General features: G+C 39.7%; 1 protein-coding gene across 10 annotated transcripts in view; it reads left to right on the top strand.

Moving 5' to 3' along the window:
* The window catches only part of LOC109062036, a 47,546-nt gene that overhangs the window by 9,242 nt on the left and 15,953 nt on the right, over positions 1 to 22,351 (top strand). For 5 of the 10 annotated variants that reach the window (XM_042721145.1, XM_042721146.1, XM_042721144.1 and 2 more), the window contains 3 exons: positions 675 to 1,100; positions 6,703 to 7,131; positions 9,486 to 9,929. In XM_042721145.1, coding sequence (XP_042577079.1) covers positions 675 to 1,100; positions 6,703 to 7,131; positions 9,486 to 9,929 — 1,299 coding nt within the window. The remainder of the gene's footprint in view (positions 1 to 674; positions 1,101 to 6,702; positions 7,132 to 9,485; positions 9,930 to 22,351) is intronic. The other 5 variants (XM_042721147.1, XM_042721150.1, XM_042721153.1 and 2 more) reach the window with 3 other exon arrangements.

Here is a 22,351-nt window from a genome sequence, read left to right as displayed (position 1 = left end):
GAATACTCATCATATCTGTATTTCTCTCTCTCTCAAAGATAAACACTTGATGAACTCCTCTTTTCTGAGAATAGAATATCAAAGTGGAGATCGCTAAACTGCAAGCTTGTTTTCAGGAAGCCAGTGCTATTATCCTCGCTGGAGAGAGAACTCGTGTTTAAAATTAGTAACACATTTATCAGATTATTCTGTATTGCACAAGTGTGAAGCTCTGTTTCGGGGATTACGTCTCTTTATATCATGCACCACGGCTGTGTTCCTCTGCGGCCAGATTAAATCTAGTTGTAGCCTATATATTATACTATATGCACTATTTTTTAAGAACCTTGCACTTTTCCACTCCGTTTTAAACAATGTTCTTGAATTTAAATTAAGTGCGGTCCACTGCTGTGTGCTGTGATATTAATACACAAACAGCTTGATACCTGTATCGTCAAATTCATGTGGCAGTACCTCGTCATATCAAACACAGCTCCACTGGATACCTCTGAGAAAATCCCCATCCTCCTCCTGATTACCTGCAGACTTTGCACAAATGATGCCCAATATTGCACTGCATTTCAGCTAAAACATTATCAAATTCGATCCCCTTTTGTTGCATTATGTACAGTAGAATATTAATGAAAATTTACTCAAATTAATGAAGTGTTTGGTTCTTGATTGTATATTATCAGGTTCTGGGATATTTATAATAAAGAAAGTATGTCTGCAGTAAGATTTCTGCTGAATCTCTGTGTTGCTGCAGTAGAAGCTGACAGATATACAGGAACAAGATTCTCCACTCTGCTCTCATCTGTGTGCAGCTACAAAACCTTCCCTTTTGATGAAGATGATGTTCAGAGTGATTTTCTGCTGGATCTGTACTCTCATGTGAAGAACTATGAGACTCAAACAGGCAGGAGTTATCTTCCAGCATTACAGTCAGTTTTCCAGTCACCTGATGAATGGATCATAGATCTCTCAGAGAGAAAGAGCTCTGTCCTCCTGGAAGTGCTGAAGCTCCAGACAGAGAAGAAATCAGTGAAGCTGAGAAGCTGTTCAGAGGAAGAGAGTGAAGTGATGAGTTTCCTTCAGTGTCTGCAACACATCTCACAGCTTAGGTGAGAAAATCTTACAGTTATTGTGAAATATGTTTAGATTAGAGGCTCTGTTTTGTTTTCAGTGTTAGCTACAGAGTGATGCATACTGATCATTCAATACATCTGATCCTGAATCGCATTTCTGTGTCAGTGACTAAATCTAAGCTCAGTTCTTGTGCAGGGGGGGAGATACAGCTGCTGTGGGTCTGAATACTCATCATATCTGTATTTCTCTCTCTCTCAAAGATAAACACTTGATGAACTCCTCTTTCTCTGAGAATAGAATATCAAAGTGGAGATCGCTAAACTGCAAGCTTGTTTTCAGGAAGCCAGTGCTATTATCCTCGCTGGAGAGAGAACTCGTGTTTAAAATTAGTAACACATTTATCAGATTATTCTGTATTGCACAAGTGTGAAGCTCTGTTTCGGGGATTACGTCTCTTTATATCATGCACCACGGCTGTGTTCCTCTGCGGCCAGATTAAATCTAGTTGTAGCCTATATATTATACCTATATGCACTATTTTTTTAAGAACCTTGCACTTTTTCCACTCCGTTTTAAACAATGTTCTTGAATTTAAATTAAGTGCGGTCCACTGCTGTGTGCTGTGATATTAATACACAAACAGCTTGATACCTGTATCGTCAAATTCATGTGGCAGTACCTCGTCATATCAAACACAGCTCCACTGGATACCTCTGAGAAAATCCCCATCCTCCTCCTGATTACCTGCAGACTTTGCACAAATGATGCCCAATATTGCACTGCATTTCAGCTAAACATTATCAAATTCGATCCCCCTTTTGTTGCATTATGTACAGTAGAATATTAATGAAAAATTTACTCAAATTAATGAAGTGTTTGGTTCTTGATTGTATATTATCAGGTTCTGGGATATTTATAATAAAGAAAGTATGTCTGCAGTAAGATTTCTGCTGAATCTCTGTGTTGCTGCAGTAGAAGCTGACAGATATACAGGAACAAGATTCTCCACTCTGCTCTCATCTGTGTGCAGCTACAAAACCTTCCCTTTTGATGAAGATGATGTTCAGAGTGATTTTCTGCTGGATCTGTACTCTCATGTGAAGAACTATGAGACTCAAACAGGCAGGAGTTATCTTCCAGCATTACAGTCAGTTTTTTAACAGTCACCTGATGAATGGATCATAGATCTCTCAGAGAGAAAGAGCTCTGTCCTCCTGGAAGTGCTGAAGCTCCAGACAGAGAAGAAATCAGTGAAGCTGAGAAGCTGTTCAGAGGAAGAGAGTGAAGTGATGAGAAACTCCTTCAGTGTCTGCAACACATCTCACAGCTTAGGTGAGAAAATCTTACAGTTATTGTGAAATATGTTTCTGCAGCTGCTGTGGGTCTGAATACTCATCAGATCTGTAGATGTTTGAGCACAAATGAAGGGTGTATTTATGAACATCTTTGTAGATTCAAGCATCAGATGATACTAAAGTACATGTGCTAAATGATGTAGACAGAGTAAAGACCGAGTCCAAATGAGAGAGAAAAAAGGATCCTCTTCAAGACCACATACTTAACTAATGTATGTGATGCAAGAGACAGCATATCTCCTATTCTAAGAAAATAATTTTACATTATTATCTGTAATGTTAAAAAAGCATGTGCAAAGTAACAACTCTGTAGGACAGGGGTCTCCAAACTAGATCCTGGAGGGCCAGTGCCCTGCAGAGTTTATCTCTGACTGGACTTTACACTATCTGGATGTTTCTAGTGTGTCTAGTAAGAGCTTGATTAGCTGGTTCAAGTGTGTTTAATTAGGGTTGGAGCTAAACTCTAAAGGACACCGGCCCTCTAGGACCAGAGTTTGGAGCTGTAGGGTCAAATTATTTTTATGTACTTTATTTACATTTTATTTACTTTATAATGCTGCTGTTTTGCCGACATTATGTCTGTGGTCAAAAATTAAAATGACTGATGCCTTGGCACAGCACACACACGCAAAGCTCGGGATATGACAAATGCGCGCAGTTAAGGCTAGAAGGGATACGTTTGTCTCTACTGGGCATGCGCACATAAATACAGCGACATTTTTGTCATACTGTACTAGGGCTTGTCGGAAACAATCGACTACTCGAGCATGTATTAACCATAATGCATACAAAGTACCTGAATTTTAGGATTACAATATTGCGTGGAGCTGTTTTTTCTATGACTTTCTATGACCTTATCTATGTTGCATGTAAAAATAAAATATGTAATGTAATAATTAGGGGTGTGCCTGAAGCCGAATACTTTATTCGGAATGGCACGAATAATGACTTAAAAAACGAATAACGGACAAGGAATGATTCTGCCTGAATACTCGGCTGAAGCTGGCACAGTCCGGTGTTTGCTAGATAACAGTTAAGCCAGGGGATCAGCGCAATATTATACACAGACCTCTAAAGTCACGAGTGTTAAGTGAATGAATGTAAACTTTATGAGTGAAAAAAGCGCAAATCATACACCGCATTAGTGTTTCCTCTCCGTGCATCTCTCAGAAATCAAAGCTTTGCAAGAGTAATTTCACCTATAATAATAATACATCATACATGTTCTATTATATGTATATATTTAAATGGCAATGATTTAAACCTTAGGCTACGATATGATACGAATGAATGGAACAAGCACAGCGCGCTCACCAATCAAACAGCTGCGTTGCGCTTCTCAGTCTCTCAAAAACCAAACCAGTTCTCTCTCAAAAGTAGGCTTATAATCAGCGTAGATACGGATACATTTTCTACTTGTTCTACATGTTTGCATCTTTATCTTTTGCTGGTTTGCGCGGCACACGCACATTTGTTAAGTGAAGTTCACTAAACATTAAAGGTGCCATGTGTAAAAATTGAGGTAAAAATATCCAAAAAATTACCTACACGCCTCAAAAGAATGAGAAGAAATAAGGGCGATGATGTCATTAAAAAAATGTCAAGTTATAGTGCTGCAGAGATATCAACCTTAATTAGCATTAGCATTACTAGCCACGGCCCGACAGGTGTCGTAATACCAGTTTTTCGGCCATGGGAGGCGGTATGCGGGCAACATAACCACCAGCCAACCTGCAATACACAAATAACTCGCACGGCTTGTGGGCGTACTTGAAGCTGATGTCAAGCAACCGCGCTCGGAATCACAAAATCAAATCCGATAAGAAAAGGAGTTGAAACAGAGTAAACATCGGCACTGCTTTCCATCGCTGGAGACAACTGATGGACTTTAAAGAAATGAGCTTCGACTCCGAACTTGCACCATTTTCTTTTGGATTGGTAAGTAAGATGCTGTTAGTATTTCGCTAGAAGTTTGTTTTTATATGTTTGCGTATTTTTTTCGGGAAGTTATTACATAGAAATGTATCGAAGGCTGTTCGATAAACGTGCTAATGTTAGCGATGGCTAACCGTAGCTGCGTTTGATAGTTAGCTAGCTATAACTTACCCACAGATCCGATCCGGTTTTTCACCTGTTTATCTACCAAAGCCCGTCCTCTACCAAGCTGATGCTAAAATGTAACATTACCTTAGAAGCTTGAAATGTCTTCGATGATAATGAACCCGAGAGAGAGCGCCCCGGCCGTGCGCGCACCCACTCACTATATTCAGAGCAGTCAAGTTTTTGAAAGCGTGTGAAAAGAGTCAATTGCGTGTGTCTCACGGTGAATGCTTGAGAGTTGGCAGCTCTGGTTACGCTTGGTTGGCGCTAGCTTGGTCAACATCAGCTGTCTGATGTTGACCAATGATGTTGACAGAATGCTGTCTGTCAAATTAATTTAATTCAAATAATGTGTATATACAATTAAAAATGTAATATGAACAAAACGAATATGAACTATTCACTGGTAAAGGTGAAGGGGAGTAGCTTGAAGATGTCATGTTTCAAAATCACTTGACATCACCCAACGTTACACCAATTCACTTTATTGACCTCTTAGGCTTCAGCTATGGCTCTAGGGTTTTTGTGAAGGTAGGGGCGGAGCATAGAGACTATGCCGTTTCTCGTTTGTTACTCTAGAGTAGACCAATTCACTTTATTGAGGCATACTGCCCCCATCTGGTATGGAATGTGGAGTATGACTTGATTTTTTTGCCAGACATTACACATGGCTCCTTTAAGACTCGCTTAAAGAGTTCTGCGTAATGAAAATGTGCGCATTGAATGGATTCAGTCGTGTTCAAATGATCACTAAACGTTTGTCATGACATCTCTCTGCTTGCATGATATATATATATTATTTTAGAAATTAGTAATTATTTTAGTTTAACACGACATACTTGTTCAGTGATAACTACGGGAAAAAAAAAGATAAAAAGTCCTTACGGTCTTATCAAGTAACTGTACGACGTTGTATCCGAATGCAGATACGAAAAATGTTGTGATTGTTACAGATAGTGGCGGTTACATGAAAATTTACATATGTAATTGTTGCATAAGGCTATAAATGAATAAGCGTTTATTGATAAAAAAAAAAAAAACTATTTAATGTGTTTTCATTTACAACAGCATGAACCACGAGTAGTCGAGTAACTCAAGTATTTTTTTAATAAAAATTCGACTAGTAGAAATCAGTAGTCTTGCAACCCCTATACTGTACAACATTAATTAGTATTTCATTATTGTAAAGGGTACGTTTAAGGCTAACTAGGTGTAGATGTAAATAAAACACAATCTAACAGGTAGAAAATTAAATTAGAAACATCTAAACTTTTCAGAACGCAGCAAGTACACCGCTGGTCATGCACATCCTTTCCTGTAACAAAACTGAAAGCTAAGCCAAGATGGAGAAACAGCTGATCATAGCTGTACAAGGATAGCCATTTTAAAAATGAATTTATTAGCAGAGCTACTGCAAGGGGTTTTTAGTGCTGCAAATCCATATTTTCTTTGCTGAAACTTCTGCGTCTTCATGGAGAGCAGGTCATGGTTGCTTAGCAACGGCAGACGCCAATCATGACAGCACAACAGCTATACAATTATTATACAGTAAGTATAACACACTGCAGTACAATACAATATTAGTAAATGATGTTGCTTATACAAATCTTGCACATTGTTGCCTTGAAGTGGTCCTCACTTACACAAAGGTCTGTTCACACCAAGAATATTAACAATAATTACACTAGCAACAGACACTAATGTTGCGTTTATTTTAAGTGCACCGCAGTTTTGTCGTCTGCCACTTTAAATGCTCAAGCTCTTAAAAGTTAGATTGATTCTGATTGGCTGTCGTTGCTTTTATTGTTCATCAGCTGGAAAAATCATTCTGAAAGTAATTGTGATGATATTGTTCCTCTGTGTTGCTGTTGTTATAGCTATGGTATGGACCTGTTCTCATAGAATGAAAATGATTATTAAAACATTGTTATTATCCCTGGTGTGAACGGGTCTGAAGACTTACTGGAAACATCCAAGAAAATCCCCATCTTCCTCCTCCATACCCACAGACTTTGCACAAATAACATCCCATTGCTCTGCATTTCAGCTAAAACATGATCAAATCTGATCCCTGGGTCTTCTTGTTGAATTATTTATTTGTGTCTGATGTGAAGAAGTGTATTATGTGATGTAATTTGACTCAAATTAATGAAGTGTTTGGTTCTTGGTTGTATATTATCAGGTTCTGGGATATTGATTATGAAGAAAGGATGTCTGCAGTAAGATTTCTGCTGGATCTCTGTGTTGCTGCAGTAGAAACTGACAGATATACAAGAACAAGATTCTCCACTCTGCTCTCATCTGTGTGCAGCTACAAAACCTTCCCTTTTAATTATGATGGTGATGATCAGAGTGATTTTCTGCTGGATCTGTACTCTCATGTGAAGAACTATGAGACTCAAACAGGCAGGAGTTATCTTCCAGTATTACAGTCAGTTTTCCAGTTACCTGATGAATGGATCATAGATCTCTCAGAGAGAAAGATCTCCGTCCTCCTGGAAGTGCTGAAGCTCCAGACAGAGAAGAAAACAGTAGAGCTGAGAGGATGTTCAGAGGAAGAGAGTGAAGTGATGAGTTTCCTGCAGTGTCTGCCACACATCTCACAGCTGAGGTGAGAAAATCTTACAGTTATTGTGAAATATGATTTCTGCAGCTGCTGTGGGTCTGAATACTCATCATATCTGTAGATGTTTGAGCACAAATGAAGGGTGTATTTATGAACATCTTTGTAGATTCAAGCATCAGATGATACTAAAGTACATGTGCTAAATGATGTAGCTGACAATAACAGTTCACTGTTAACACTAGTCCTGACGATGTGTGTCAGTAGATCAATGTGATTAATTATACTTACACTCTCTATCATTTAATTGAGGAGATTTGAAAGTGTGTGATGCACTTGCCCAGAGACAGAGCATGTCAGATGAACACAAAGGAGTAGAGCCCGACCGATATATCGGCCGGCCGATATTATCGGCCGATATGAGCTAATTGCATTTAAATCGGCATCGGCGTTTATAACGGCTGATGAAACATAAAAAAAACAGAGTCTCATGCTTCACTCATGTTATGAGTGTTGCATAGTTTGCCCACCAGAGGGAGCTCTGCAGCTCCCCAGTTGACAACAGCGCCAGAAATCCACTACAGAAGAAAGCTATCAGCCGAGCCACTGAGATGTACTCTTTTGACGGTGAGTCTGTTGTTCGTCATGTGAAATGATTGTAGATTTAGTTCATACACTGTATATAAAAAACAGTGTGGTAGTTATAGCTAACGGTCCTAACATTATCACTTCTAAATATTCTGTAACATCACTTACAGCCGCTAATGCATTGCTATATTAGATTAGCCACAAAGCTAATACCATGTTTATCAGTGGAAGAGCGCGAACGTTAATAAGAGGTCAAACTATAACGTTAGCGTTTAAACCTATTCTAAATATATCTGCAGTGTTTCCCACATAATGACCGCGTAACTGTGGCAGGGGGGCGCGTGTAGTCAATGACTAGAAGTTATGTACAGCGTGCCTCGAAAAAACAACAACAACTGTTACGTTATTCAAACGCAAACCATAGCTTCCTTTTTAGCAGGCCCCTTAAATGCTTGCTATTAACTTGTTTGAAGGTGGTTCTTCTCAAAATTGACAGCAGTGTGTTCATGACACTAACGTTAACCATTCAACTTCAAATTGATTCCGTAATCTTCGGGTAACAGTAGGCTAACTTTACGTTCGCCAGCGCATGACGATGTTTTGATTCAGACTGCACAAAGAGAAGAGGAGAAGATATACGGGTCCGTTGTGAATGTGTCTGTGAGAGCAAATATAGTGTAGTTACAGTAACTACAGTAGGTGCGTCAGAAATGATTAAACCAGAGGGGACATGTAAATAAATGTGAGCTGAACAAGCGCTTTTTTTTCTTCTTTTTTTACAGATTGTTTCAAAGCAGCTTTACAGACATAACAGGAATATGTTGTAATAATATAGTTAAATATAAGTAGGTAATAGGTAATACCTATTGCTTGACAAATAAAAAATATATATATATATTTCTCTATATTTCTCAATTGCTGCCTATGTAGGAGATCCCTGTTTATTATTATTATAATTCTAATGATGACATGAGTAATGATACATGGTGATATTTATTAATACACATGCTGCTTTCTCTTTCTCTGTCTCTCTTTCTGCCCTACAGATGGCTGAAAAAGGTGAAAGCTGTAGCAGCAAAGTGTGGGACTACTTCTGCAAAGATTCCTCTAATGCAGTGTTCTTTTGATCATTAAAAAAATATATACTTTTGATGTGCAATTGTTTAGTCATTGAGACTGTAATCTAAGACTTTTTTTAACATAATCCCTTCTGGAAAAATGGTTTATACAGCCCACATACATAGAACAGGCAGATATTTTACTATTGAATGTTGTGTAAGTGTAGTTTATAGGAAATGGGGTCTAATATCCAGTTTATTTTCAAAATCAAAATATCGGCTTATAAATCGGCTCTTTTCGAGTTAATATCGGCATCGGCATCGGCCCCCAAAAATCCATATCGGTCGGGCTCTAGTAAAAATAAATGAATTAATGATTAATTATTCCATTCAGTGTATTATCGTGAAAATAAAAGAAAAATAAGCAGGTTTTCCAGCGAGAAACGTAATTTCTGCTCTTCTGTGATCAGATCATTTTAAACAGATAAGCTCCTGTTCAGTTTATAGTCAAGGATCCAGTAAGCGAATGCATTCACGTAGACAGATTAAAACATCCGAGATGCAGAGAAAACACGTCCCATTTCATCAGAGATGTATAGCATCCCATTGCTCTGCATTTCAGCTAAACATGATCAAATCTGATCCCTGGGTCTTTTTGTTGAATTATTTATTTGTGTCTGATGTGAAGAAGTGTATTATGTGATGTAATTTGACTCAAATTAATGAAGTGTTTGGTTCTTGATTGTATATTATCAGGTTCTGGTTCATTTATAATGAAGAAAGGATGTCTGCAGTAAGATTTCTGCTGAATCTCTGTGTTGCTGCAGTAGAAACTGACAGATATACAGGAACAAGATTCTCCACTCTGCTCTCATCTGTGTGCAGCTACAAAACCTTCCCTTTTGATGAAGAGTATGAACATTATGTTGCTAATGTTCAGAGTGATTTCCTGCTGGATCTGTACTCTCATGTGAAGAACTATGAGACTCAAACAGGCAGGAGTTATCTTCCAGCATTACAGTCAGTTTTCCAGTCACCTGATGAATGGATCATAGATCTTTCAGAGAGAAAGAGCTCGGTCCTCCTGGAAGTGCTGAAGCTCCAGACAGAGAAGAAAACAGTGAAGCTGAGAAGATGTTCAGAGGAAGAGAGTGACGTGATGAGTTTCCTTCAGTGTCTGCCACACATCTCTCAGCTGAGGTAAAGTGCTCTGTAAACAGCACTTCAGTTAATTGAAATGATCATAATATAGCCTATAACACACACAATATTTTGACATTTTGGGAGGAGTAAAATTTACATATGTGGTTTCAACAACCAGATGCATTTACACTTGTACAGTTTCGTCCCAGACCACCTCCTGAAGTGGTTTGAGTGATCTGATTTACATCTGTCTCAAGAGCGTTTTCAGAGGTCATTTACACCTGGACTTTTCACGACCAGATAGCTATACAATCTGTGAAAACACATGAAGTGACCAGGTATGAACAGGCCCCATTAGTAATAGGAGTGAACCGTCTTTGACAGCAACTTTCCCGCGAGGGGGCGTGGCTTCTGCACAGATAGTGGACCCTCCAGCATTTGAGAGCACAGAATAGGCTCGGGTGAGATGAGCAAATTCTGTGCAGAACCAATCACCAGTGATCACTGCAAGATGCATGTTGATTAGAAATGTGTCCGAGGGTGGTCCTCTTTGCTGTGATGTCACCGACGTGAGCCAAAATTCTCTTGTGACAGTGAGCCGTTGGCTGTGTAAAGGTTTAATATGTAATGGTTTAGTCTCTGGTGTCCTCAGAATGTGTCTGAAGATTCAGCTCAAAATACTCCACAGATCATTTATTATTAGGGATGCTCCGAGTGATCGGCTACCGATCACCATCGGCCAATAATTGCTTTGGGTTGATTGATCGACGGTCTTTAAAAAGGCAGATCTCATAAAACCGACTCAAGCTGATGACGCGCCTGCAGTGAGAGGTTTGGCTCTACATGCAGCATCACCGTCTCACTCTCTGTCCGGTGTGGGAGAAATAATTATAATGCTAAAGGTGAGGTACAATTCATTTTTCTTCATTAAATAACTGATAAAGTAATTTGAAAAAGTTTCTATGAGACATCATTTCGCAAACAGCAGAGGGAATCACTGCGCACGCACTCTTTCTCTCAAAATGCAATTGGCTTCAAATCACATCACGTCTGGACATGGCCGTAGCCAGGCTTTGAAAATCAGTGAGGTCCAGGGGGTTTCTATAATAACCCCCTTATTATAGAATTGTGCTATAATAACCCCTATAAATACAACTAATTAGACATTTTTGAAGGGATGCACATTTTTAAATCATACCCTATTTATTGCATCAAAATTTGTTAATACTTTACCATATTTATGGGGTGGATAATTTTATCAGTTGTTTATTATTCATGCAACCATACATATTGCTGTTATTGTTTTTATTTATAACTATTAAATAGCTGATAACTTTGTCTAGTATGCTTATGAATGTTTATGATTGAGCATGACGATTGAGTTCGTTGAGCATGATTTGTGAAAGTTTAACTACTATACTGAATAACGTAGCATTGACTTCTTAATGGCCAGTGTTTGCGTATTTCATTTCATTCTGTACCCTAAGTTAATTGTTGTACAGATCTCTGCATTAGTGTTAGACTGCATTTTGATAGCGTTGATAACGTTTCTGACAAGTAATAACATTTTTTTTCCCCTTACCGAATGTCAGCAATACCCTGTCCCTGGACTTTTTTAGACCATCGCTAATCGTTGCCTCTAGTGGTGCAGAAGATAAACCGTGTGTCCTACATATTTTGACGTGATCGACCTGGGTTCGATTCTGCCTTTTGGCCAACTTTTTTCTCCCTTTTCAAATCACATCAGAAAAGCATTTATTTTCAATGAAAATGAAGTAAATAATCAAAAAAGTTGAAAATAAAGTGTTGGGTAGGGTTAGGGTAGGTGCAGGGAGGGCTTTATTGTCCCAATAAGGTGGCATCCATTTAATAATTTGAATTAAAATTAAAATTTACACTCATTAATTATTGCATACTGTTTTATAATGTACTACAATACTGAGGTGCAGATAATAGCCACTATTTGCAACAAGTAGTATACATAGCAGAAAATCCTGATATTTTTGAACATCTATAGCTATTCGCACTTAGTGTAAATAGCCGCTGCCTTTTTTGATTACTGCCAGACTAATGCCGATGATGCAATGTTGCCAGATATTGCTATTAAAATAAACAAAAACCTATAAATAAATAAAATAAACCGAAATTATTTCAGATATTTTGAAATTTAGATAAGATAAAGTTATCGCTGACCCTAAACAGCAATTTCCTATTTTATTAACTTTCTAAACTGTCAAATTAAGTGGAAAAACAAGTCAAAAATGCTTATAATAGCTGGATCTGGCAACACGGAGGCTGCGTCTTTCGCTCTCGCTCACAACTCTCTGAAGACTCGTTCACTTCGGAAGCGTCTCGCAGCGATCATTTTCATACCACGGACGCTAAACATTCTTAATTATACTTGCAGACATTTATATGAGGAATTTAGCAGCAAATTAGTTAATCAGAGAACAAATTTTATTTTTGAACATGAAAAATTTGCAGAGGTTCGGACTCGGTGACCTCATAGCAGGCTACGGCCATGCGTCTGGAATAAAAGTGAGCTGCACAGTTGACACAGGAATTATTGCTTGCACTAACAAGGCAGTATCGCATCGTCACTAAAGTTTATAAATTGCATTTTTTCTTTTTAATTCTTGCCAGTGTTTAAACCATTCAACGCTCGCGCACTTTCCTGAAGACCATGCACTCATGCACACTTGTGGCACACACATATATTAAAGAGTAACTAAACCCTAAACCAACTTTTTTTAGTTAATGATCTGTAAGAATGGGGCTTTATTAGTGCTGTTCTTTGATTAGAGTATTTTTTTGACATTTGAGTATAAAGTGTTTTAATTCTACAATATATGGTGTAAAAACGTCTGAGTGCTGCCCTCTTCAGGTTGAACAGTAGCTACTGCAGTTGATTTTTCCTATTGGATGTTTGGGGAAGTACGTGACGTAAGCGGTGGCATGTGACATAAGCAGTTTCCATCTCACCACGCCCTTGGTAAGAGCTACCATGCCCTTGGCAGTATAAAACCATCTTGTTCTGTCAAATCACTGTAGCGAGTCAGATGTCGATCGCGATGCGGGAGTTAAGACCGCAGTTTGAGCTAGCAGCTCGAATTGATATGGCTGAGGCCCTGGCCCTGTGTCCACAGACACCTCGACATCCTCCACTTCAGGTGAAGATGGGGAAGAAAAGTCCTCTACTTCAAATGAACGCTCTGTTGCAAAGCTACTTGCGTCACTACAGTCACTCTCTATTTTAGCGACTCTGACAGCAGCTGTCAATTAATCCGTTACTGCGGGTCTCAGGTTCACGCCCCACCCGCTCAGCCCCGCCCTCGGTTCGTCTCCTCTATCTCCGCTGTGTTCTGCCCACTTTCAGCATTTTTCAAATATTGCCAGTGGGTGGAGTCAGGCTCTGACCAGGGGTTTAGTTACCTTTTAACGCCAGGTTCACATTACTCCGTTTGAAGTGAATATTTGTTCCGCGCTCATGTTAACTGATTAAAGCGTTTACACTGAACACACGGTTGCGGTGTGGCAGTTCGTTCAGGAGCAGTGCGTCTGCAGCAGTGCAGAGATCGTTTCCACACTGAGTCTATATTTTGCTGCACTGCACACGCTGAATTAAAATAACAGCGCACTATTTGTGGTAAATATGAACATGCTTAGACACAAAAATGTAGTAATTACACCATAAATGCATATAATTAATGTCTACTGTGTTTCACAGCCAACACATAGGCTATGATTTTTCTTTTTTTTTTTTTTTGGCTAAGTTTAAAGGAAAAGAGCACTTTTAGATAAACAAGGCAATAATTTTAAAGTTCTTAATGTTCTTAATTAAAGTTCTTTATGAAGGATTGCTTGTAATAAAGATTTAAATGCAAAAAAGAAAAGGCAGTAGAGCTGACTGTTTCTGTCGATGGTGAGTTTTAATTTAGAATGTGATAACATAAGAAAAGTAGTTTAAATGTTTTGCTTTAGCAACTTAATATATAAATTTAAATGTAAATGCAGAAGTAACGAGCATTGAATAATTGATGAAAGATTGTATTACTGTACTGTGTAAAAAAAAAAAAAAAAAGAATCACAATGTTAAAAGCATTTTAAGTAAAACGCAACAGTAGCCTCTCTCTCACACACACACACACACACATAAAACAACAGCCTCACGGGGTAATCACCATTTAAACTGGAACACCATAATTTACAGCAGATACAAATGCATTCTGCCTGCTCTAGAGAGAACTTAGATTAGCCTGTTTGTAGCTAGCTAAATTAAGTTGCTTACCGTTAGCTTCTTCCTTCACCTTTTACGTATTGGTTAGATGAGGGAAAGAACATTAAGGTAGGCCAATCAGAGGCAGAGTATGGCGAGTCCATTCCTTTGCCAACAGGGGAAAAAAAATGCTACAGATGACGTGACACAGATGACTTGCAGATACAACAGATCTACACTATTCACGTGAATGACCTATTTCTAGGTGTTACGGTCAGCTCAAAACTGCAACAAAAACGACGAAGACCAAACCAAAAACGTATAATGAAGAATATTTTTTATTACATAATTCTAGAGGTTTACATTTAACATTAACACATCAATTTAACTACTGACGACAGATCCACAAACAACGCGCGATCAAGTAGCAGCATGGGATGATGTCACTTCCCACGTGCCTCGACCCACGTCTCAGAAGCACTTTTATTCGTACGTCCCGATCTATAACAGGTGTTGTTCATTACGCCATCACCTAGAAGAAATCACAAGAGAAAACAAGAAAAAGCAAAAAACCCACACACCCTTACACCATAACACCTCCCCCTTTAAGATAGAGGATCCTTGTAAAGGACCTATATTAATCAGAAAAAATAAGGGTTACAATGTACCAGATGTTCTCAAAAAGGCCTCACTTGTAACTGGAACCACGGCAACTCTCGGCACCTACGAAAACAAGTCAGTCACAGTCATACAAGTTTTTAAATCAGGTATCCAGATTCTCACATGGAGCCCGAGACAAGGCATCGGCCAACACATTCTCGACACCCCTTATGTGTCGAATCTCTAATGGATAAGGCTGCAGAAAAAGAGACCAGCGTATAAGGCGCTGATTTGGGCTCTGCAAAGAATGTAAAAAGGTAAGTGGATTGTGGTCTGAAAACACCACAATCGGAAAAGTGCCACTTGTCAAATAAACTTCAAAAAACTGCAAAGCCCAGATCAATGCCAATGCCTCCTTTTCAATAGTAGAATAATGCAACTGGTGAGCCCTAAACTTCCTGGAGAAATAACAAACTGGTCTTTCTATTCCATGTTCATCAGTTTGTAATAAGACAGCTCCGGCCCCAACTTGACTGGCATCAACCTGAATCTGGAACGGGTATCCAATCCGAGGCGCAGCCAAAACAGGTGCCGTACTAAGCAACAGTTTGACATTGTCAAATGCTTGTTTACATTGCAAGGACCACTCAAATTTCACACTCTTCTTCAATAAATCGGTCAGGGGGGCTACCACTGAAGACAAATTTGAACAAAAACTCCTGTAATAGCCCACCATTCCCAAAAACCGCATAAGCTCTCGTTTTGTATTTGGTGGCGGAAAATTATCTATTGCCAGTACCTTAGCTCGCACAGAACGTACATTTCCCTGCCCAACTACTTTCCCCAAATAAGTCACAGTCGCCTTGGCCAACTCACACTTGGCCAAGTTGACTGTGAGCTTAGCTTCAGCTAATCGCTCAAAAGTGCTCAAATACGTACAATGTGTTGTTCCCATGAATCACTATACACAACCACATCATCTAAGTAAACAGCACATCCATCCAAACCAGAAGTTACACGGTTCATTAAGCGTTGGAAAGTAGCTGGTGCATTTCTAAGGCCAAAACTCATTACTGAATAAGAATATAGTCCAGAAGGAGTAATAAATGAAGCAGTCTCCTGTGCACGAGTGGTTAAAGGCACTTGCCAATATCCTTTGAGTAAATCAAATTTACTAACATACAGAGCAGAGCCAACCGCATCTACACAATCTTCCATCCTGGGCAAAGGGAACGAATCTGGTTTTGTAATATTGTTAAGCTTCCGATAGTCAGTACAGAATCGGTACGTACCATCTGGCTTTCCCACCAATAAACAAGGTGATGCCCAACTTGAAAAAGAAGGTTTAGCGATGTTATTCTCAATCATGTATTTTATTTCAGACTCAAGATGACGTTGTTTTTCCAAAGAAACCCGATAAAAATGCTGGCGTATTGGCTTGGCGTCACCAACATCTATATCATGTTCTATCACATTAGTACGAGAAGGAGAATCTGAAAACAACATAGGAAAATCTGAAATTAAAGACAATTCATCTCTCTGCTTAAAAGGCAAGTGTTTAACAAACTCATCCAGTTTCTTTAAGGTTTCAGAATTGTTAAGCCGAGGCTGTAAAATACCATCCTCGGGTACCTTAACATCCTCAGCCATTTCAATCACAGAAGATGCTATGGAAACAGCAGCTGGAGCCTTTCTCGGACTCACTGAAACGAGAGTAAAAAGGTTTTAATAAATTTACATGGCACAGCTGTGAATGTCGCTTCCGCTCAGGAGTTGAAATCAAATAATTCTGCTCTGAAACTTGATGTACAACTGTATAGGGACCCAAAAACTTTGCACAAAATGGAGAGGTAGGAAGAGGCAACAGAACTAACACCTGGTCACCTGGACAAAACACACGAGACTCTGTGTTCCTATCAAACAACCGCTTCATCTTTTGCTTATTCAGCAAATTTTCTTTAGCCATTTGACCAGCCAAAAATAACCGACGCCTGAAACCCTCTACATATTGTAGCAAACCCTGAGGTGGGTCAGATACTTCCTTTAATCCATCATGAAGTAAAGCCAATGGTCCACGCACTTTATGACCAAAGACTAACTGGTTGGGACTAAAACCCAGACTATCCTGAACCACCTCACGAGCTGCCAACATTAACCAGGGCAAACCCTCCTCCCAATCACCCTTTAACTCCACACAATAAGCCCGCAGCAACGACTTCAAAGTTTGGTGGAAGCATTCCAAAGCCCCTTGACTTTGTGGATGGTAAGCACTAGACTGATTTTGCTTCACACCAAGTTGCTGCAACACTTCCTTAAACATATGCGAAGTAAAATTGGATCCCTGGTCACTTTGAATAACTCTTGGAATCCCAAACACAGAAATAAACTGTCATAGCTTTAACAATAGCACGGGTAGTGATTGAACGAAGCGGATAGGCAGTTGGATATCTAGTGTTCTGGCACATTACAGTAAGAAGATATGCACTTCCTGACTTAGATGGAGGTACTGGACCCACACAGTCTATAATCAGATGTTGAAACGGTGTATCAATTACAGGTATGGGATATAACGGTGCCGGTTTAAGGCACTGATTTGGCTTCCCCGTAAGCTGACAGGTTGAACAGGTTTTAATAAACCTCCTTACATCTTTCTTTAACTGTGGCCAATAAAAATAACGCAACAAATGATTGTACGTTTTATTAACCCCAAGATGCCCCACAACATCTCCATGTGCCCAACGCAACACAGTATCTCGAAGAGACATTGGCACAACAACCTGTTCATAAGGCTCACCTATGGGTACTTCCCTACCAGATAGCCATTTTCTTAACAGGAGGCCATCCTCAACAAAACAACCACTCATTGCACTCGCTACCTCTTCCGGAGCTAGCACTTCAGAAAACATTTCTTTCAGACTGGGGTCCTCCCTTTGTGCCACCACCAACTCCTGACGAGAGACTGTAGGGAAAAGAAGAGAAAGATTAGGAAACACTTTCCTTCTATCCCTAATCTGTCTAGGTTCCTTATCCTGATTTTCGACAACATTTTTACTCATTGCCCGAGTAACAGCACACGTTACGAACACATCAGGAAACTGTTTACCAACATCCACCTGTTCAAGTAAAGAAGAAGGAGAATCTGTTACAATAGGTGGGGGTGGTACATCCCTCCATACACGACCTCCAGCCAAATTATTTCCCAAGATTACAGCAATGCCCTCCACTGGTAAAGAGGGTCGCACACCTACTACAACTTGACCAGTAATCAATTCAGATTCAAGTACCATAGTGTGCAAAGGTACAGACAAAACTTGTAAACCAATTCCTTTTATCAATACCTCACTCCCAGTACTGGAACTCTCTGAAAATGGTAATACGGACTCCAAAATAAATGTCTCTGAAGCACCAGTATCCCTAAGGATTTTAACTGGAATTTTCTCATCACTCCCAACCAGAGACACAGAACCATCAGTAATAAAAGGAGCATAACTCAACTTTTCATCACTACACAACACCAAATTACCTTGAGCAGTATTTACATCAAGCCCCTCAACTACTTTAGTAACCGAGGAAGCAGCAAGAGCAGGTTTTAGATCAGATTTAGTACGGTTCATTTTTGCCTTAAGGGCTGGACAATCTTTTTTCCAATGTCCCTTATTTAAGCAATAAGCACACTGATCACTCTTGTCACCAAAAGCTCTTAACTTTTTCTCAGCTTTTACATTAGCAGGCAAAGATGGAACCTCCACTGAAACATTGTCCACAGAGCTATTTGGACGACGCCAATTAGTTCTTTTTACATCTTTATGGGTCAACACATATTCATCGGCGGCTAAAACAGCAGCAGCCTCTGCACTCTGAACGTTTCGCTCTGTTAAATAAACAGACAAATTTTCTGGCAAAGTATTTCTAAAACTGTTCCAACAACAACAACTCACAAAGAGAATCAAAATCCTCTACCTGTGAGACTGAGGCGCCAACGATCAAATTGAATCCTTAGCTCCCTTGCAAACTCAGTAAATGTTTGTTGTGCCCCTTTTCTTAAAGCTCGAAATCGTTGCCTATAGGCCTCTGGAACCAACTCATAGGCTTTTAGCACGGTTTCTTTCACTTTACTATAAATCTGACTGTCCCTAACAGTAAGAGTGGAATACGCTCTTTGAGCTTTACCATAAAACACACATTGTAACAGAAGCGTCTGCTCAGAATCTTCCCACCTCATAAGACCTGCCAACCGCTCAAATAAATTAAAAAAAGTATCCAAATCATTATCATCGAATTTTGGCATCAATTTAAGAGCACGTGCCACATCAAAAGCTTTTGGAGTTGAATCGTAGTTTCCCAATCTACCCTCTCTAATCAGAGCAAACCTCTGAGCCTCCACATCCAACCTACGCAATTCAACTTCCTGACTCATTTTATTCTTTTCCATCTCCAAGAGCAGCAACTGTTTCTGTTGTTCAAATGTAAGTGATGTAACGGTCCCTTCAGGAAATTTCTTTTTAGTCTGTTCCTGATCACCTATAAGAGGTAAAGGGCTTCCTAATTCACATGTCAAAATGCCTAATTTTACCAGAGCAGCCTTAATGACCAGCCCCAGTCCTTCCTTTAGACTTTTATCTTTAGTGGTAAGGGGAATTTTAAATTTGTCTGCGACCTCTAATAGCTGTTTTTTAGAAAGCTGACTTAAGCCCTCCTCAGAAGGATGTTCAAAAAAATCCGTCAATTCTACACTCATTGTGAGACAGAAAAAAAACTCACAATATTTACAAACCCAAACTTCTCACATTTAGTGACGTTTCCCACCTACCTAACAATACTACCTCAACCCTAGACTTCGTACTTCAGCCAAGAGCTAAGTGACTTTAAGCACTCTAATACCGTCAGCGCCGACCTCTCTCGGACAAACCAAAGAGAGACAACATCTGCGGCAGTGCCCTCAGCCCAGCGTCGGCACAAAAATAACAAACTAAAATAATAAAGGGTCAACGCAAGCGTTGCTTCAGCCTAACCAGGAAAAGTCACAAATGTGAGAAGTAAACTAACACTTAACCTTGCACTTTTCACAAAGTCCTCGTGGAACTTACAATTATCAACTGCTGATACCAGACTACACAAAAACTCTTGAGCAAAACACTTCAACCGCATGAATCAGTTTCCAAATAAATGTTAAAGTGTTTACTCACCCATCACCATATCCTTTTCCATTAAAAGTGGAAGAAAAGACGAAAAAACTTCACAAACTGGCAAAAGCATCAAACTACACAAAGATCTGTCGGCAGCTTCGCGTGCAAACAGCTTAACTGCTGATAACGCAAAACAGGTGTTTCCAATTACTAACGTGCTTTACCATACAAATCCAAACAAACGCACAGTGATTTAACTCGTCTATGCGAATGAAAAAAAAAAACCGGGAAAAACATAACTATGAGAGGAAAACAAAACTGGGAGAAATAATATAATAATATTTTCCTCTTAAAAAAACAGAAACGGACGAGCCCCCATTTTGTTACGGTCAACTCAAAACTGCAACAAAAACGACGAAGACCAAACCAAAAACGTATAATGAAGAATATTTTTTATTACATAATTCTAGGGGTTTACATTTAAAATTAACACATCAATTTAATTACTGACGACAGATCCACAAACAACGCGCGATCAAGTGGCAGCATGGAATGATGTCACCTCCCACGTGCCTCGACCCACGTCTCAGAAGCACTTTTATTCGTACGTCCCAATCTATAACAGGTGTTGTTCATTACGCCATCACCTAGAAGAAATCACAAGAGAAAACAAGAAAAAGCAAAAAACCCACACACCCTTACACCATAACACTAGGTGAAAACAGCAATGCAAGATTGCACCCCTGTCATTGCAGTGCATTCCCGCAGAAACATTATCAAATCAGATCCCTGGGTCTTCTTGATGAACAGTGTTAATTTTGACAGGCATTTTTGATTTAGCATTAGTCTTTATCTTGAGACGAAAATGCTTAATAGTCTTAGTCACATTTTAGTCATTTGAGTCTTTCATAGTTTTAGTCTAGTTTTAGTCCACGAAAAGTCAATGCATTTTTGTCATCTTTTAGTCATTACTCTCAGTCAAACTGCAATTAGCAACATTTATTTTGGTTTATTTTCAAACAAAAATAGTCATTACCGTATTTTCCGGACTATAAGTCACACTTTTTTTCATAGTTTGGCTGGTCCTGCGATTTATAGTCAGGTGCGACTTATTTATCAAAATTAATTTGACATGAACCAAGAGAAATGAACCAAGAGAAAACATTACTGTCTACAGCCGCGAGAGGGCGCTCTATGCTGCTCAGTGCTCCTGTAACATACCCCTGAAAACAACTGAAAACTTTTAACTGAAATATTAACTTAAAGACAACTGAGAAAGACTGAATGCAAACAAATTGCCCCCAAAAAGAAAATCCTATTCTGCAGATTACAAACTGCAGGTAGTAAAATATGCAGCCGAAAACGGTAATCGAGCAGCAGAAAGAAAGCTTGGAGTGAGTGAGAAGCTTGTGAGGGACTGGCGTAAAACAGAGGTTTCTCTAACTCTAATGAAGAAAACAAAAAAAGCTAATCGTGGGCTGAAAGCAAGATGGCCAGAGCTAGAGGAACGAGTCCACAGATGGGTGCTTGAACAACGCGCTGCCGGGAGAGGCTTGTCCACGGTGCATTATGTCTCCACGCGCTGGTAGTTGCCAAGGAGATGAATATAAATGATTTTGCTGGCGGGCCTTCTTGGTGTTACCGCTTCATGCAACGCAACCGCTTCTCTATCAGAGCATGGACCACATTGAGTCAGAAACTGCCAGCAGACTTCCAAGCTAAGGTCGACAGTTTCCTTGAGTTCGTTGAAAAGCAGGTTACTGGATACAACGTGTCACCGGATCATATTATCAACATGGACGAGGTCCCCCTCATGTTTGACATCCCCATGGGCCGAAGTGTTGCAGAGAAAGGGCAGAAAAGTGTGAATATAGTGACAACTGGTCATGAGAAATCACACTTCACAGTGGTGCTGGCATGTTGTGGAGATGGATTGAAATTGCCATCGATGGTCATTTTCAAACGGAAAACCATGCCCAAAGACGAATCTCCCCCCACAGTTGTCGTGGCCGTGAATGAGAAAGGGTGGATGGATCAAGAAATGATTAACATTTGGCTTACAAAGTGCTACACTAAGTGTCCTGATGGCTTCTTTAAAACACGCAAAGCCCTGCTTGTGATGGACAGTTTGCGAGCTCACATAACGCCACAATTCAAAGATAAAATAAAAGCTTGCAACTCCATACCTGTCATCATCCCTGGAGGCTTAACCAAAGTACTCCAGCCACTCGACATGTCTGTGAACTGGAGCTTTAAGGCAGTCTTGCGTCGCCTGTGGGAGGAGTGGATGGTGGATGGAGAGCACAGCTTCACGGCAACCGGGAGAATGCGCCATGCAACTTTCCAGGAAGTCCTTGGATGGATCGACACAGCATGGACTTCAGTGACAACCGAAACCATCCTGTCGGGATTCAGAAAGGCCGGAATAACTGGAACTGATGCGGAGTCTGACGACAGCTGACAGAAGAGGAGACGGCGCTTCATCTTCCTCCGGAGTTGGCGGAGTTGTTCAGAAGCGACACAGAGGATGAAGAATT

The sequence above is a fragment of the Cyprinus carpio genome, chromosome B3 (genome assembly GCF_018340385.1).
Source record: "Cyprinus carpio isolate SPL01 chromosome B3, ASM1834038v1, whole genome shotgun sequence".
NCBI lineage: Eukaryota > Metazoa > Chordata > Actinopteri > Cypriniformes > Cyprinidae > Cyprinus > Cyprinus carpio.
This window is presented reverse-complemented; position numbering and strand designations above follow the sequence as displayed.